The sequence below is a fragment of the Podarcis bocagei genome, assembly GCF_964188305.1.
Source record: "Podarcis bocagei genome assembly, chromosome: 12".
NCBI lineage: Eukaryota > Metazoa > Chordata > Lepidosauria > Squamata > Lacertidae > Podarcis > Podarcis bocagei.
This window is the reverse complement of record NC_138137.1, coordinates 9,777,059-9,794,378: the sequence shown is the minus strand read 5'-3', so window position 1 is coordinate 9,794,378 and position 17,320 is coordinate 9,777,059. Positions and strand designations below refer to the sequence as shown.

General features: G+C 46.5%; 1 protein-coding gene across 1 annotated transcript in view; it reads right to left on the bottom strand.

The window, feature by feature from the left end:
* DCLK3 (doublecortin like kinase 3) overlaps positions 1-10,150 on the bottom strand; it is a 31,462-nt gene extending 21,312 nt beyond the window's left edge. Inside the window, exon 1 of the mRNA XM_081164523.1 lies at positions 10,048-10,150. Coding sequence (XP_081020649.1) covers positions 10,048-10,135 — 88 coding nt within the window. The 5' untranslated portion in view covers positions 10,136-10,150. The remainder of the gene's footprint in view (positions 1-10,047) is intronic.
* Between the last annotated feature and the right edge of the window lie 7,170 nt (positions 10,151-17,320).

Genomic DNA, 17,320 nt, shown 5'->3' with positions numbered 1-17,320 from the left:
AAAGACAACTCTACTCACAAGACTCTATAGTTCAGGGAATATACCTCCTCTGCTCTTTTATCATGTGTCCTGGATCGCTAATGCAGATGACCAGTTTACAAGTGGTTAACCCCCAAGCCTTGAGCACTGTTCAGAATGCAAGTGAGGCAGGGAAAAAATTCAAGTGACCAAGCAAATTCCATGGTTGCCAGACTGCTTACAGTGGTACCTCGGGTTACATACGCTTCAGGTTACATACGCTTCAGGTTACACACTCCGCTAACCCAGAAATAGTGCTTCAGGTTAAGAACTTTGCTTCAGGATGAGAACAGAAATCGTGCTCCAGCGGTGTAGCAGCAGCAGGAGGCCCCATTAGCTAAAGTGGCGCTTCAGGTTAAGAACGCTTTCACGTTAAGTACGGACCTCCGGAACGAATTAAGTACTTAACCCGAGGTACCACTGTATTTTGGCCACAAGCTTGCTGCGTAACCAGTATAGCTCAAAATCCTTGTTTAAGAATCTTAGGATGGAAATTTGATCTGCACAGGTAGTGAGCATGTGATTCTGCGGCCTATTCAAGATTTCTTGTTAAGAGAGTCCCAACTACATCACCCTTAAGAGACCAAAGCAAGGCATTCTTGTAATACCTGCTGAGAACTGAAGTGTAACTCCCAAAATAATTTTGTTTCTAAGTGGACTAAGTGGTTAAATACAGGAGATACAGATCAAACACTGCTAACAAGGCAGATTACAAAGGGAAATCAATGTTATGCATTAACTTGCAAAGCGGTCTTAATACTCCCCCAGATCTATCAGCTCCTTATGCACTGAACAAGACCGACTTAATTTTATACGACAGGGCAAGTAATTGATCATTTCTGCAGGGGGAACAGATTTTATCTCAAGGGACAGCCTGAATAAAAACATCTGCCAATATTGAAAACAGGCTTTAACGTTAACATATTTGTACACAAAAAGAACGCATTTGTTAAAACAGGAATATTCATATTATAAGAAAACTATAGATTGTGCCTTCTACCCAAACAGATGACGTTTCCCAGTTTTAAGGCCTTTTCAGTGGCAGCCCCTCAACGATGGAATGCGTCCCACAGCAAAGTTCCCCAACTGTTGCCTTCTTAGCACTAAGCTAAGACTCTTCTGTTCTCCAGGGTCTTTTAAGAACTGGATTCTGATGTCCCCATGATACAGCTGGCAGTTTTGATGTACACATTTCATGGTTGTTCTTCACCAGATTTAGGATAGTGAAAGTGGTTCGCACACAGTCAAGGGGGTGCAAAGCAAAGCAAAGCAAAGCAAAATAAAATAAAATAAAATAAACAACACCTATATTTATCTGGGTACCTATTAATATGATCCTTTTTAAAAGCAACTGAACCCAAAGGAATTATTGTGAAAATAAGAAATATTGGTAGGGGAGGCAGGACACGCCAAATTTTTGTCTTCTCAGGACGCCATATTACCAAAGTCTGTCCCTGCAGGTGTTTTCAGTTCTGTGCTGTGCACAGTATAATACTGAGCTTGTTTTATTGTGCTGCGTTTGTATCTCTCTCTTAACTTTGTGGTTTTATCGTTGCTAGACCTCAGAATTCTGCAAATAAGCTGCTTGAGTGACAGATCATTTTCACAAGGATTACTGAAAGCCTCCTTTATGCGTATAGGTAATTGCTCACATTAGCGCCATAATTGGACTAAATAAAATTATACTAGGAACAGAAGGAAGTCAGGAAATGTTCTATTTTAATTTACAGTGAAGCAAATTATTCCTAGGTAAGATAAACAACTTTCAGACACCATAGACTGTATATAATTCAATAAACTATTGATGTAAAGGGAACACAGGAAGCCTGCCTTGAGTCAGACTGCCTCTCTGGCTTTGGGGCTTTGGGTTTTTTTTGTTAAAACAGGAGCAGGTTCTAAGTGAGTCTGTTCAACACCCTGCATTGTTCTATGGCTAATTACATTTAAAGGGTGATATAGACCAGTGTTTCCCAACCGGTGTTCCGCGGCACAGTAGTGTGCCGTGGAACTTTGCCTTGTGTTCCGTGGAGGCGGGCGAGTCGGGCGGTGAGAGGCGGGGCGGCGGCGGCGAGCACACGCGAGGCGGTGAGCGAGCGAGCTCCCACATCCCATCGCCGCTCGCTACTTGGCCTGCGCATCCGCTCGCTACTGGGCCTGCCCCAGGAGGTGGGGTTGCGGGCATCACGCCCTTCCCCACGTGAGCGGGGAATCCCATCTCAGCCCCCGCGAGAGCAGGGGAATCCCATCCGGCCACGCCTCCTGGCCAGCCAATCGGCTGGCTGGAGGGGGCGTGGCTTGCCTCGAGATTTTTTTCATGAAACAAGTGTGCCTTTGCCCAAAAAAGGTTGGGAAACACTGATATAGACCACCCCTCAAGGGATACAAAAATTATTCAGAGATCACAAATGTTAAGTGAGAGATGGGGGGGGGGGCGCTAAGTGGCATAATCTTGCTCTTGTGACGCCAGAGGCAGTCAGGTTGTAATTTTATTTTTATTTTATTTTACTGACTTCCATAATTTTCTATTACGTTGGTGGCAGTTAGCAAGAAACAAGCACAAAGTCTGTTGAGTTAAAATGCCCAGGTTAAGCAAAATGCAGAGAACCAACAGACCCCAATTGCTGTGCCAACAGCACATTCTAGCAATCACATTCATTCTTTGGTGTTTGCAGAATATGGCTACATATGCATATGCAGAAAGGCACAAGCCCTTTCTTCATATTTATTTATACCTTTAATCATAAGGTGTGGGGAAAGACCCCATAACAGAGAACTTATTGTACATGCAATACATTTGGTTTCTGTCATCTCCAGGTAGGGTGGAGAAAGACAAGATGCTGGAGTCGGTACTAGGCATCATTCTAAAAACCTAGCACCTGTTTGGCTTATCTCTGCACATCTAAGGTAATGGCCAAGCCACCACTATTTATTCTGAAAGCTTTCCTCCACTTTTTTATCACCCCTTGTAAACAAGGTCAGATGCTAGTTAAGGCACAATTATTTTGGTCATTCAATCTGCACTCAGCTCTCACCTGTGGCTCTTAGAAGCTGTCAGCATGCAACAATGGTCACATCCTGGGAACGGCTTCCACTGGCCAGCTAAACCAGGTGAGCGTAGCCGATGGGTCTCAAACCCTTGGTGAGTCAGGGACTTTCCCTGCATGCAAAGACAGGCTCTGGAGAATGAATAGACCAAGTGGGTTCAATGGTCAAGAAGGTGGTTTCTGCATGTTGTAGAGGGAAGTGAGGGGCAGGTGGGGCTCATCAACCTGGGAAGGGAGTCCATCTAGGAGAAGGAAAACTCTGATCCTAAGCCTCCGCTGCCTTGTGGGATATATTTGGGAGGAGAAGAAGAGGCTAAGGTGAAAGTAAAGGGACCCCTGACCATTAGGTCCAGTCGTGACCGACTCTGGGGTTGCGGTGCTCATCTCGCTTTATTGGCCGAGGGAGCCGGTGTACAGCTTCCGGGTCATGTGGCCAGCATGACTAAGCCACTTCAGGCAAAACCAGAGCAGCACATAGAAACACCGTTTACCTTCCTGCCGGAGCGATACCTATTTATCTACTTGCACTTTGACGTGCTTTCAAACTGCTAGGTTGGCAGGAGAAGGGACCGAGCAATGGGAGCTCACCCCATCACGGGGATTCAAACTGCCAACCTTCTGATCAGCAAGTCCTAGGCTCTGTGATTTAACCCACAGCGCCACCCGCGTCCCAACACAGACAGATGCCACCAACAAATTTTGGAATAACAGATCATGTAAAAAACCATCTGCAAACTGATCTACTACAACTTCTTTTTCTTCAGATTTCCCTGTCTGCCTCAACAAATCTCAAGCACCCTCCTACTCAATCCATTATGAGTGAATTGCCATTCCTTGCATAGCTTTTTCCGAGAACAAAAAAAGGAATGTGTTGGTATATTTGAAAAGGCAAGTACCTTGCTGAGAGAGAGAGAGAGAGAGAGAGAGAGAGAGAGAGAGAGAGAGGTGAAAATAGTGGCAACTTCCACCAACAAAAGCAGGACACAAAGTAAATATTCAGGCTTGTAGCTAGAAATTGAGTTGACTGGGTCATCTTACTTCAGTGCAAAACAGCAAGGGTATTTTTTTTATATTTTAAGGTAATAAAACATTTTAATTCAAAACCACTTTAAACCACTGCTAATCATCCCAGTCTTTTCACATGCATCAGAAACCGCCAGGAACAATGGGGTGGCCAACTGCCTTGAGTGTCCGGTCATTTGTTCTTCCAGAAACATAAGAACAAGACACTCCCCCCCCCCCCCTGAAATCAAAAGGAAGAGGCCTGGACCACCTCTAAGCTTGGAGTCTAGGGGTGAAACCCCAAAGCTTTCCACCCCTTCAAGCTACAACTGAAGCTCATTATACATTCGCAAAAGTGGATCATTCTAAGATTCTGATAAGTTTGTGGACTCTAATCCACAAAAAAACTTATGCCATACAACAGTTCTTCTTTGTTGTTAATTGAACTGTCTCAAGAGAAAGGAGTCTACATAGACTCCATCTGACTGAACCAGAATCCTTCTTCCTGTCCCACATGCCAATTTCTTCTTCCATTTGTTCTAACCATAGTTTCAAGTGGTGATTGATAAGGCAGCTATGGTGAGCTCCCAAGTCCAAGCCTTGGTTTACAATGCTATTTCAAACCATGGTTTCAAATTGCATTTTGAAGACTAACACTAATTACTGTTTGCCCAATTCAGCTATTATGGCATTGTTAAAAGAAAACTCAGAAGGGGAAAGCACCAAACCATTATTAGCTTGATGGATCATAACATAGACCCTGAATACAGCCACATCTCTGTCTTGTGGTGAGGAACCCATCCCTTGCTAATTGGCACTATACTTAAATTTTAACATGATACCAAAGTAAATTTCCATAGTGCCTCTTATTATTAAGTACACATTTCTTGTAATGAACTGAAAGAGAAGTGGATAGCTTTTAGAAAGGAGATATCTTTCTAAAAAGGGAGCATTTTCCCCCTTTAACTCATAGCTCTGAAGTCAAGAGCAAAAATATTCGCACAGCATAAACACCATATTAAAAGGAAGCACATTAACTGTTCACATTGGTTCTTTCATGGTGACATCTATCGAATAATGAAAAAGTTATGCATTTCTTTATGAAGTGTTCGACAGAAATAAAAGACTCATGTTAACTATCCGCCCACTGCACTAACACAATCCATGCAGCTTGATTCTTTAATGTTCAGGCATCTATTTATAATATTTTAAGCTTCCACCCTCTCCCTACGTCACAGTATCGAGCTTAGCATGTATACATCATACGCACAAGTTGCTAAGGGGCAACTGGCTCCAAAAGAGAGATTCCTTTTCGACTTTTGGAGGACTATGGCAGAAACTAAAACACAACGCTGTCAGTGTTGAGAGATCCAGGCAGAAGTTCTGCAGGCTAAGGCTGCTCGCTCCCAGACTGCACATCGTAGCCGCCTTCCCTTCTTCGTGGAATGATTTCCCGTTGGTCCCTGTGTACTCCTTTCCAGTCATTCAACATTTAAAACCTAGGCAACCTGAAAGCAAAAGCCAAAACTAACAACCTAAGCTTCTTCCAAAGGCAGATATGCATGACTGACAAAATACACAGCTGGAGCCCTAGCACCTTCACAAAGTCTGCTGTTTGCTTGTTTCTCAAGCAACTAGAACACATTCATTTTATGCAGAGTGGAAATATGCCCCCTCCTTCCCCTCCAAAAATGACTGTAGAGTCCCAAACCTGTTCTCATTTAAGTACACTATGGCATTTTCTGTTCTCCTTTGAAACTACTGAATTTTAGAAGTCATGCTTTAAAAACATAAAAATGATTATTTTCAGCAGAATTGAAACCAGTGTTAGAAATATGAAAGCTAGGAGCTAAATGGCACCTTAAACCTAGGTTATAGGCATAACAAGGGAATGTCTAGGCACACTTTTTAATATCAAAAATATAAATCTGAAAATGAATGAACTGCAGCTAAAATATTATGTTCATTTTCCACGTAGTCTAGTCCTTCCCCTGCCCACGCCCTTAATATTCTTAAGAGGGTCTCTTCTCCAGTCTTCAGAGAGTAGCTAGAAGTGGGGAGGCAGAAAAAGTTCCTCCTTTCCTTCCACTCTGCAGTTTTAATCTGAAATCTTAGCCGCAGTGCTGCGCCCAGAACTCAGAAACTGCTTGTGCTAATTCTCTGTCGCAAAATGCACCTAGAACAATGGGAGTTTCAAACACTGATTGAAACATCAACATAGCCTTGATTTTCCCTATAACGCTAAAACAACTTGGATTTTTGAAAGGTTTGGTTATTTTTCCAATCCACCAAATTCCTGCAAATTGAATGACACCTGTCTGAGTTTTATCAAAAGTCTTCGCTTTGTTCTTTCTTAACAAAAAAGGATGGATAGCAGTATACACAAACCAGATTCTATTTTTCCTGCAATAAATTATTTGCTCATTTACTGAAAGGGTTGTTAACATGAACTCCAATGAATTCCCATCACAGGCCATGGGAATGTGTACCATGAAGACAAGCCAAAACAACTTTTTAAAAAAGTTGTTTTTCATAAGTGTTTTTTTTGTAGAACACATCAATACAGTGGTCCAATTCTCACATCACAATAAAACATACAGTCGTTTGCAAATTCACATTAAAAGGTATTTAAAAACTATGTGTTCGCCCACCCTGCTAAAAAGTTCTCACTCTGCTCTTCTCCCAAAACCTGGCTTGTGATGTCTGAACCCTGGCTCATGGTTTGTTTCTCTTCAAGCTACAAGCAGTAAACCAAGAACAAACTGCTGGTTACCAGTCCTGGTTTGCTTATAGAGAAACAAACCATGAGTCAAGGTTTAGATATCACAAGAAGTCAGAGTGGCTGTTTCTTGGTGACACAGCAAGAAGGGAGGACTAGAGTGAGAGCTTCTGAGCAGCATTTACTAGCACTAGGCACATTCATATTAAAATAATAATTTTAAACTGTAGTTTAATGTGACATGTGAACTGGGCCAAGCGTCCCTGGCTCAGATTTGCCACACACAAAAAGGAGTTTTAATACAGCTGTTGAATTCAAAACTAGGCAAATGAGAATACTGTGATGCTTTTCATTGAATGCAAACTTAACTAAAAAAAAAGTCTCTGAAATAATATTCACCTCATTCTCCTACCACAATTATTTCACCCTCCACAGCTATAGCCAACTTAAAGATTCTCTAATTAAATATTTTCCAAGTTTTGAAAAGGATGATATACAAACGTTTGGAAAAAGTAACTCATTAAGAAGCACAAAGCTGAACACAACCACCATCATTAATATCCATTTTAACATGCAAGCAGCTGGAGGCAACATAAAAAGGACCACTTTGCTGATAGATCCATGAGATATATCCATCCCACACACACAAACTACATTCACTATCCTGCCACGATGGAGACCTAGGCCTGCATTTCTGACAGAAACAGTCCCCTTCACAACATGAGAACAACTTTGCCACCAAGGCGATGGCTTTCAGGCAATGACCCTCTAATGAGAAATAAACTCTAGGACAGAGCAGGATCCTGCAGCAAGCTCTGATTCGTGCCTCTCCCAGCCTACACCTACCGGTAGTTAGTAAGGTTGAATATTCCCAAGCAAAGGGTCCTCATTGATTCACACTTTGCAGAAGGGCCATCGCTTAGTAACAGAGCATCTGCTTGGCATGTAGAAGGTCAGTCATTGTAGAAAGGGCCTGCCAGTGTCGCTAGGTAGATCAAGGCAGCTTCTTATCAAGATTGGGCAAGTAGCATAGTTTGGAGGGGAAGAGCTTCCTGGCTTCAACAAGTCTTAGAAATTTTACCTTATCCTGTGCCTATCACCTGGAAGCAGAATAAGCAGCAGGTAGAGAAACAGTGACCCCAAAAAAAAGCAGCCACATAGTCTACTGATGCGTTTTAAATTTTTATAAAGCAGGAAAACATATAAAGGATCTCCATAACACTTAATTTGTGTAAAGCGACTCCTGAGAGTGGAATCTGGCACAACAAGAAATGTGGCTTTCTGGAACTGGCCAAGACTCATCTGGTCTGGCATCCTTTTGCAAAAATCCCAACAGGTGGCGCTACCCCTATCGGCCATTAAGTCCATCTTCTGCCCATGCTTACTTACTCTCCTAATTTTGACAACTACTGTATCTCATCACCACTCACAGCCACCTGGGGAAGAAAGTCAGAGTTATGAACCGACATGCTTTCAAGAAGCAGGGAACACTGGGAGGGTTCTTTTGTTCCTCCTATCCCAGGATACTAGAGATCCCAAGACCAAAAAGATACAAAACTTTTTTCCAACACCCATCCCAGCCAATGAAAGGAAGCGGACATTTAGTTTGCTGTTGTTGCTGCTGTTTTGCAACTGCACCATACTTTTCACGGGCAATAAATGGAGAAATGACAGCAGGACAGCGTGCTCACTTCTTGCTAGCACAGGAGGGGGCTACCCCCCCCCAAGTTGATAGGCATTGCCATTCAAATAGTGTGTGTGTGCTGCAATCGATTATGCCCCAACCCCCAATACTCTATTCAAGCTGACACTCCTGCTAGCTAGCTATCCCACGTTGGGCAAAAATATTCGTCCACTGGAGGGGGTTGGACTAGATGACCCTCGTGGGTCCTTCCAACTCTACAATTCTCTGATTCTGTTAACTACAGTGGTACCTCGGGTTGCAGACACTTCAGGTTACAGACTCCACTAACCTAGAAATAGTACCTCGGGTTAAGAACTTTGCTTCAGGATGAGAACAGAAATCACGCAGCAGCGGCACAGCGGAAGCGGGAGGCCCCATTAGCTAAAGTGTTACCTCAGGTTAAGAACAGTTTCAGGTTAAGAATGGACCTCCGGAACGAATTAAGTTCTTAACCCGAGGTACCACTGTATTGTGGTACCTCCTGCATTGAAACAAGCTCTGCCCAGGATAGAGATCAGTCGATACCCAGCTAAGGCATTGCCTTTTCAGGAGAAGATTCTCCCAGTGACTCAGAAGACAGCCTTACATACTGGATCTTTTCTCAACAAGGGATCTACCGGGTATTCCCCCACCTGCTGAAGCCAAGGATCCTCTTTTTTTAAAAAAAAAAATCCTCCACCACGCACCTCCCCCCCCAGGTTAACCACCTGAGGTAACACAGAATGAGGGCAGATAAATGTGGGGGTGTCAATAAGGAGGCTGATAAGGGGGGGTAGGGGGTAAAGGGTAGGAGGTGGGAGTAGGAGGAGGGGTGCGGTGGGGTAGGGAGAAGAGGGGACGAGGAGGAGGGGAGGGGGTAGAGGCAGTGGCATAGCGTGGGTTGTCAGCACCCGGGGCAAGGCAAGTAATTTGTGCCCCCTAACCCGTGGATTTGCGCCCCTAACCCGTGGATTTGCGCCCCCTAACCCTAACCCCCAGATGTTGCACCCGGTGCGGCCAGCCCCCCCTGCACCCCCCACGCTACGCCACTGGGTAGAGGGGAGGAGGAGGGTGGGGTAGGGTTAGGAGGAGGGGTGGGTAGGGGGGTAGGCGGAGGGGTGGAGTAGGGTGAGGGTAGAAGGTAAGAGAGGGTGGAGGTAGGTAGGGGTGGAGGGGTAGGATAGGGGGTGGGGGTAGAATGGGGGTAGAGGGTAGGATGGGGGTAGGAAGAGGGGTGGGGTAAGGGATAGGGTGCGGGTAGAGGGAAGAAGCGGGGGGTAGTCTGGGTAGAGAGTAGGGGGGGGGCAGAGTGGGGTCTCCAAGGGATCCTGCGCGGGCGGGCGAGGCTTTCACACGTTTCCCCTCGTCACGTTTCCCTCTCCCGTCTCAAGTTGGGACAGCCAAACTCCCGCCGAGGGGAGCGCGCGAAAAACTCACGCAGCAGATATAAAACCGGGAGAGGGGGAGGCTGGCAGAGGAAACGGGGCGCGGGGGGGGGGGTCCCATAGGGGCGGGGAGGCAAAGGGGTCGCCCCCGCTGCCCTGCTGAGGAAACGGGGCGCGGGGCTTTTTTCCCCGCGGCGCGAGGCGGGCACCACTCACCGGGATGGTGTCGGGCGCAGGGGCAGCCGCAGGAGGGCGCCGGCCCGGCGGCGGGGCGCAAGGGGGGCGGCGGCGCGGCGGCAGGCATGGTCCCCGCTGCGCTGGGTCCCTCCGTCGCTCTCCTCCTCCTCCGTCTCCTCGCGCTCTGGCGGCAGACGCGGGCACGAGATGGCGAGGCGGCGCCTCTTCCGCCCAGAGGGCTGCGCCGTTCCCCGCGGAGGCGGCGCCCCGCCCGGCGGCGTCGGTTTCCCGGGAGGCTGCCTGGCTGCCTCCTGCCGCTCTGCCTTCGACGCCCGGCTCCGAAATCTCACCCAGCCTCTCGCTGGGGTTCTTTGCGCAGGCTGCCGGCGCCACCCTGCCGGAATTCCAACAGGTGAAGCTTTCCTCCTCCGGCATTGCCAGGAAAAGCTGCCCTTCTGAACCTGTTGAATGTCTGCCTGCCTACACACACAGATTGCGGCAGCGCTCCAAGGCACTCAGCATAGCCCCGTCGGCAGAGCAGGAGACTCTTAATCTCCAGGTCGTGGGTTCGAGTCCCACGCTGGACAATAAATTCCGACGCAGGAGGTCGGTGTTTCCCAAACTTGGGTCTCCGGCTGCTTGGGGACTACAACTCCCATCATCCCCAGCTAGCAGAAGCATGATGGGAATTGACAGCAGGAGACCCAAGTTTGGGAAGCCCTGATGACTCGGGTGGTTCCTTCCAACTCTACAATTCTATGAATGTGCCCAAGTTAGACTGTGAATGTAACCAGTGATGAATAATTTCGAGCAGTCGGGTTGCTGCCGTTTCCTTCCCGTTCCTGTCGTTTGGGTCCTCAACAGCTTGTGTGGCAGGCAGAAATTCAACAGGTCTGAAGCACAGCTTTTCCCAGTGCCTGAGCAACTGAGCTGTTTGCTTTCACGAGCAACTGTTCCTGTTTCCCTTATTCCCTTTCATGGGAGTAGCGCTATGACAACCCTGTGTTTTGAGCCACTGCTCAGCCATGCAGTCTTATTTTAATGCCAAGACTCAAAACCACCTAGCTCCTGGGACACAGTTCACCTTACAGCATTTCCACCTTTTCATTGTGCGACCGGCCAATACTTAATTTGAAACATCTCTCACCTGCCCTTCAACAAAACATACTTCAGGGCAGTGTGTAATAATATAGATGATGCATTAACTAACAGTTAACAATAAAACACTTAACATTAGCAACATAATAAAAGGCAGCTGGTAAAAACTGCACAGTCGACTGAGACAGGCGGATGCCAACAAAAGATCCTGGTACTGAAATGAGTGTGATATAAATGCCAGATGTACGTTACTCCTTGGAGGAAAGCATTCCAAAGCTGGGGTGCCACCACCGAAAAGTCCACTCCTTTATGATCGCATCATGACACACGTCTCAGTTGAGCGGCGCTTGAAGCAGCAGGACTTCAGTGGCATAGCTTCAGACATGGGCAGGTCAGTCCAGTGTCCCCACCATTGTGCAACTTACTATTAAGATGCTGCGAACTTAACTTCTTGGTTGTCTGCCTGTCGTGTTGCCAACATGGCAGACACAGCAGAGAGGGAAGACCCAGTGCTCTTTCTTCCCCCTTGCCCTCTTATTTTTCTGTTGCTGCCCTGCTATTTTGAAATGCCAGACTCAAAGACTCACAGAACACCTCATGAATCCTCTATGGTGAATATGAGTGAATAAAATAATCATTTTGCTGATGAAAAGTAGTTGCTTGCATTTGACCTATGGGCAAGCACTTCAGGGCCGGACCTCCTAGTAGGCAGAGTCAAGCAGCTGCCTCAGGTACTGGATTTTGGGTGTCACGAATGGGCAGCAAATGGTTAGTTATTTAATTTCCTGTTGCTTTGTTTTGACTACTATGTGTAAGGTTGTTGTTTCCTCCCCTCAAATATCAAAATGACTGGACTGACAAGCAGTGGCGTAGCGTGGGGGGCGCAGGGGGGGCCGGCCGCACCGGGCGCAACATCTGGGGGTTAGGGTTAGGGGGCGCAAATCCACGGGTTAGGGGGCGCAAATTACTTGCCTTGCCCCGGGTGCTGACAACCCACGCTACGCCACTGCTGACAAGTACTAGGCCCAGGGTCTCGCATGGGTGTTGTGCTGTTCCGTCTCAAGAAGCGGCAAAATGGCTTGACCCGGCTTGGGTGATGAAAGGACCTTAAACTTCGCCCGTCCATCAGTTTAATCTGGCGAAAAATCTGTGAGATTGTACAGCCTGAGTGGCAGACGATGGGAAGGGGAGTTCAAGCCTTTCCTGTTCGCCATCACCCTGCTGTTTCTCCCCCACTTAGATCTCACCCCTTTCTGAAGCCACAATCCAGGACTGGGGAACATAACTGGAGGAAGGTGGAGCTCCATAAATAACAGACTCAGGGACTGAGTCTGTCCACGTTTCCAAAGTTCCACGTTTTCAAAACTGTTCACTTCTTCACAATTTTAAATGGAGAAAAGTTTTTTTAATTTTTTTAAAAGCATTTTCAATTGCCACTTGTAAAATGTGGGCATTTTCCTGCAGCACTGAGAGACCTGTCCATTTTCTAATAAGCTGAGGCTGGTTAGCAATGAAGGCCATGCATTAACATTTTTTTAAAATTTACTTTGTAATTTACCCAGCAGTTAATTAGAACTTTAATAAATACCCATCTGTGTACATAAAGGCCCTGTTTCATGTTGCTATCAAGAGGCAGCCGGAGACATTTTGGAGACTGAAGTAGAAAATCCAGCTTTTATTTAGCCTGTGTACATGATATACCTTTAAAGCATTTGAAATTCTGCTCCTTGGAGAATTATCTGTCTTTTACCTCTCACCGAATTACGATTCCCAGCAACCCTTAACAAACTACAGTGCCCAGGATTCTTTGAGGGTAAGAATGTGTTTTGAATGTGCTTTAAAGGAATATTATAAACACTCTTCTGCAACCACAAAAGGGTTTCTAGGGTAGCTAAATTGCACAATCCATAGTGGTAAATAGATTAAACTGTTTCTATTTGATACTTCAAAAAGAATCTGCTCCCTGTGGTGGGTTGCCCCTCCTGCCTAATGGCAAGGCTGGCCCTGGTGTTGTTTGACCTACATAGTTACTATAGCAATCGTCTGCCTCTGTTTCTCTATGCAGCATCTCACGGTCACTTCATTGCTCTCCTTCTAAGGATGACTAATGATAACACTGTTACTCCCCCCCCCCCCATTCTGTACAATACAGTCAAACAAGGAGTGTTGCACTGTATTGCCATGCAGAATGAAATTGCCACCAGAATGAAAATACTGTACCCGGTATTTTTGTTGGTCTGGCTACTTTTGGAGGGGACAGGGATGCGGGGAAGGCAGTAATTTCATCTCCCACTAAGATGGAGATGGGGAATGAAATATACTCGGAATCGAGCATGGATTTCATGCTCTGTATTCAGCTCATAGTGGTGAGGAGGAATGGAAGTTCCCCCAGAATGTCTGCCTTATATACATTATTTACACAGTGGGCCCCACGTGATTGGCTAATTCCAGGATTCTCCTGTAGGCGAATCAGGTTGCGGATTCACTTCCACTTGGAGCTGGATTGGGTGGCTCCTGCAGACCAATCAGACTGCTGCATTCTGGATCCTATTGTTCTAGGACCAATCAGACTGCTGCATTCTGGATCCTATTGTTCTAGGACCAATCAGACTGCTGCATTCTGGATCCTATTGTTCTACGACCAATCAGACTGCTGCATTCTGAATCCTATTGTTCTAGGAACAATAAAACTGCTGCATTCTGGATCCTATTGTTCTAGGACCAATCAGACTGCTGCATTTTGGATGCTATTCAACTTAGTACATAACAGGGAACATGTGGCCTGCAGATGTTGCTAGAGCTCAGCTCCCATCATTCCTGAGCTTAGGCTGTGCCGGCTTGGGGTGATGGAAGTTGGAGACCCGCAACATCTGAGCAACCACAAGTTCCCCAGCCCTGCTGTAGAATGGCCACAAAAAGTTGAAGGGTTCAGACAGAATGGCACAGGATAGGGCAAGCCCTTTGTCAATGCTGTTACTGAGCCATAACCTCAATGCTGAAGAGGCTCACCCAGGAAGACCGAAATGTGGCAACAGAACTGAGCTGAACAAATGAACCTGTGCTCTGGAGAGCCACCGTAATCCCTCCTCCACTCTGTTTTCAGCTTGCCTATTGCAAATAGTTGTTCCAAAACAGAGCGGGGAAAGCAGCTTGCAGAGATCAAGCCTACAGACTCAGCACGGGCCAAATGGTTTGGTTTGTTTGATTTGTTTACAAAATACAATACCGCTGTCTATGTGTGCAAGATGCGACTTTAAAGCTAGCCCATTTAATTTTTGCAGCTCCTGGGAGCTACCATCTGCCCTGCTGATCAGCAGACACCTGACACATAATACAATATAAAAATAAAAGTGGTTGTTTTGTCTGTTATATTAGCTTCAGTAGTAAACCAATTTATACGCAGTTATGGCATTAAAAAAAACACAGAAGGGAATTTCATTGCTATACAAATTCTTCTGGTGCAATATTTTTGCACCAGAGGTGCAATGTGATATCAGTGCCTGCCAGCTCTAATCCACCTTGGTACTATGATATTGATCCTACCAATAGCAAGGTGCCTGGCAGCGATGACACACTGGGCACTATAGACATTTTATGAATCATATAATCTTGTTCAGAGTGCATTGACTCTGCTGCTTTTCAACAAGCTGTCCTGTACTTCAATCACCTCACAGGTCCTGAAATACCACCAGCTGAAAAGGATCAATCTAACACCTATTCAGATATTATACTGTTTAAACAACTTGAAAAATGTTGCCCTCCCCCACCTCAGTCTGCCCCATCGGCACCTGCTCTACAGCAGGTGAATGACCCTGGGATCTAAAGATGAAGGGTGAGAGCTGGACCAAAAAGAAGGCTGATGGCTGAAGAATTGATGCTTTTGAATTACGATGCTGGAGGAGACTCTTGAGAGTCCCATGGACAGCAAGAAGATCAAACCTATCCATTCTTAAGGAAATCAGCCCTGAGTGCTCACTGGAAGGACAGATCCTGAAGCTGAGGCTCTAATACTTTGGCCACCTCATGGGAAGACTCCCTGGAAAAGACCCTGATATTGGGAAAGATGGAGGGCACAAGGAGAAGGGGACGACAGAGGACGAGATGGTTGGACAGTGTTCTCGAAGCTGCCAGCATGAGTTTGACCAAACTGTGGGAGGCAGTGGTAGACAGGAGTGCCTGGCGTGCTCTGGTCCATGGGGTCACGAAGAGTCGGACACAACTAAACGACCAAACAACAACAACAACAACAACAACAACAACAATAATGGCATTAAACATAGGAGTCAGCAGTAGAGCAGCCAGGGCTGGCTCATGACATTCCTTTGTCCTTTAAAGATAAAATAATGCTTGAATAGAGTTGTGGGTGTTTGCAGACTAGGCAGCAGCAAAACCCTGCCATGAGAGAATCCCTTGCAGAGACAGACAGTCGCGTTGTGCATCCACAACAGGGACCAGGGGAGGAACGACGACCCCTGGGAGAAGCATGGAGAGAAGAAACACCCTGGTTCATCTGAAGCAGCACGACTGGATGCCTTCATCTGCCCCAGCTGCAACAAAACATGTCTCTTCCATATCTACAGCCACAGCAGACGCTGCGACCTTCCAACAGTGTGATTCACTCCCAAAGGCGCACTCCTCCGTTGTTTCCCGAGACAGATGGATACCAACAAGTACCATATATGGCAGAAACCAATTTCGATGCGTTCATAGCATGAGGGGTGGGGTCCTAAATTCCCCTGCGTTGACTGTTTGGTAAGTCGTACATGTAATTTTGAAGTAGTGCATGGGAAAGCTTTTTAATTAAACTGCAGCCAACAATCGGAAACTCACAAGGGACTAGCAGCTTGATCTGATAATTAGAGTGGAAGCACACATTACCTGAGCAAACATGTATTCCCAAGCTCATGTTTGTAAAGGTAAACACAGGTGAGGAGGCAAAAGGAACCTTTATACGGAAGAATAGGGAAAAAGGATCCCTCTGGTACCCACCAGTCCTGCTCTGTAAATACACCCTCCTCCACCTAGGCTGCTGCTTCTCTGCCAACCTTCTTCTCATTTTAGAGCCTGGGTGCTGAAAAGGCTTATTAAACATGGCCCAGGGAGGGCATTTTCCAGTGAGAGGTTGTGTTCGTGAGAAGGGTTAAGCCGCCTCTTCCTCCTGGCTGACGGAGTACAATTCAGTTGCCGCGTTGTGCAGCCCTTGCCTGGTGACAAATTAAGAACCAGACCAAAACCAGACATTCTCTGGCAAAACGAAATCTCTTATAATACAATCTGCGTCACGTTTGCTCAGAATTAAGTCCCACTGTGTTCAGTGAGGTGTACTCTTAAGTGAGAGCGTCTAGGAATGCAGCGTGACACATCCAATGTTGTCGTCGCCGCTTGTTACCTAAAGGGACCCCAGATATATACCCAAACATATATACATTATACCATAGGGGCAAAGGGACATTTATATAAAATGTTAACAAGAATGGGGGATCTTATTTCTTATCTGACGGGCCACTGGTGGTGCAAAGCACCAACTGTTTTCTTTTTGTGAGTGAGTGGCCTGGGGGATGTTTTTGAAAACATGGATCAAGTAGGCTGTTAGCTGGCCTGACCTGGCCTGATAAATTTCCCACTGGGTAAATGAGAGCTTTGAAAGTGCATATTGTGCAGCTGGCAGCCTCCTGCCAGAGGAGAGCTTAAGGGCAAAGCATACCCTCCAACATTTCTCCAGTGTAAATAGGGACATCCTCTTCAATAATAATAATAATCATCATCATCATCTGACTGGGTTGCCCCAGCCACCCAGGGCAGCTTCCAACATATATAAAGGTAAAGGTAAAGGTACCCCTGCCCGTACGGGCCAGTCGTGTCCGACTCTAGGGTTGTGCGCCCATCTCACTTAAGAGGCCGGGGGCCAGCGCTGTCCAGAGACACTTCCGGGTCACGTGGCCAGCGTGACGAAGCTGCTCTGGCGAGCCGGCACCAGCGCAGCACACGGAAACGCCGTTTACCTTCCCGCTATAAAGCGGTACCTATTTATCTACTTGCACTTAATTGTGCTTTCGAACTGCTAGGTGGGCAGGAGCTGGGACCGAAGACGGGAGCTCACCCCGCCGCGGGGATTCGAACCGCCAACCATACGATCGGCAGGTCCTAGGCACTGAGGTTTTACCCACAGCGCCACCCGCGTCCTCCGACATATATAAAAACATAATAAAACATT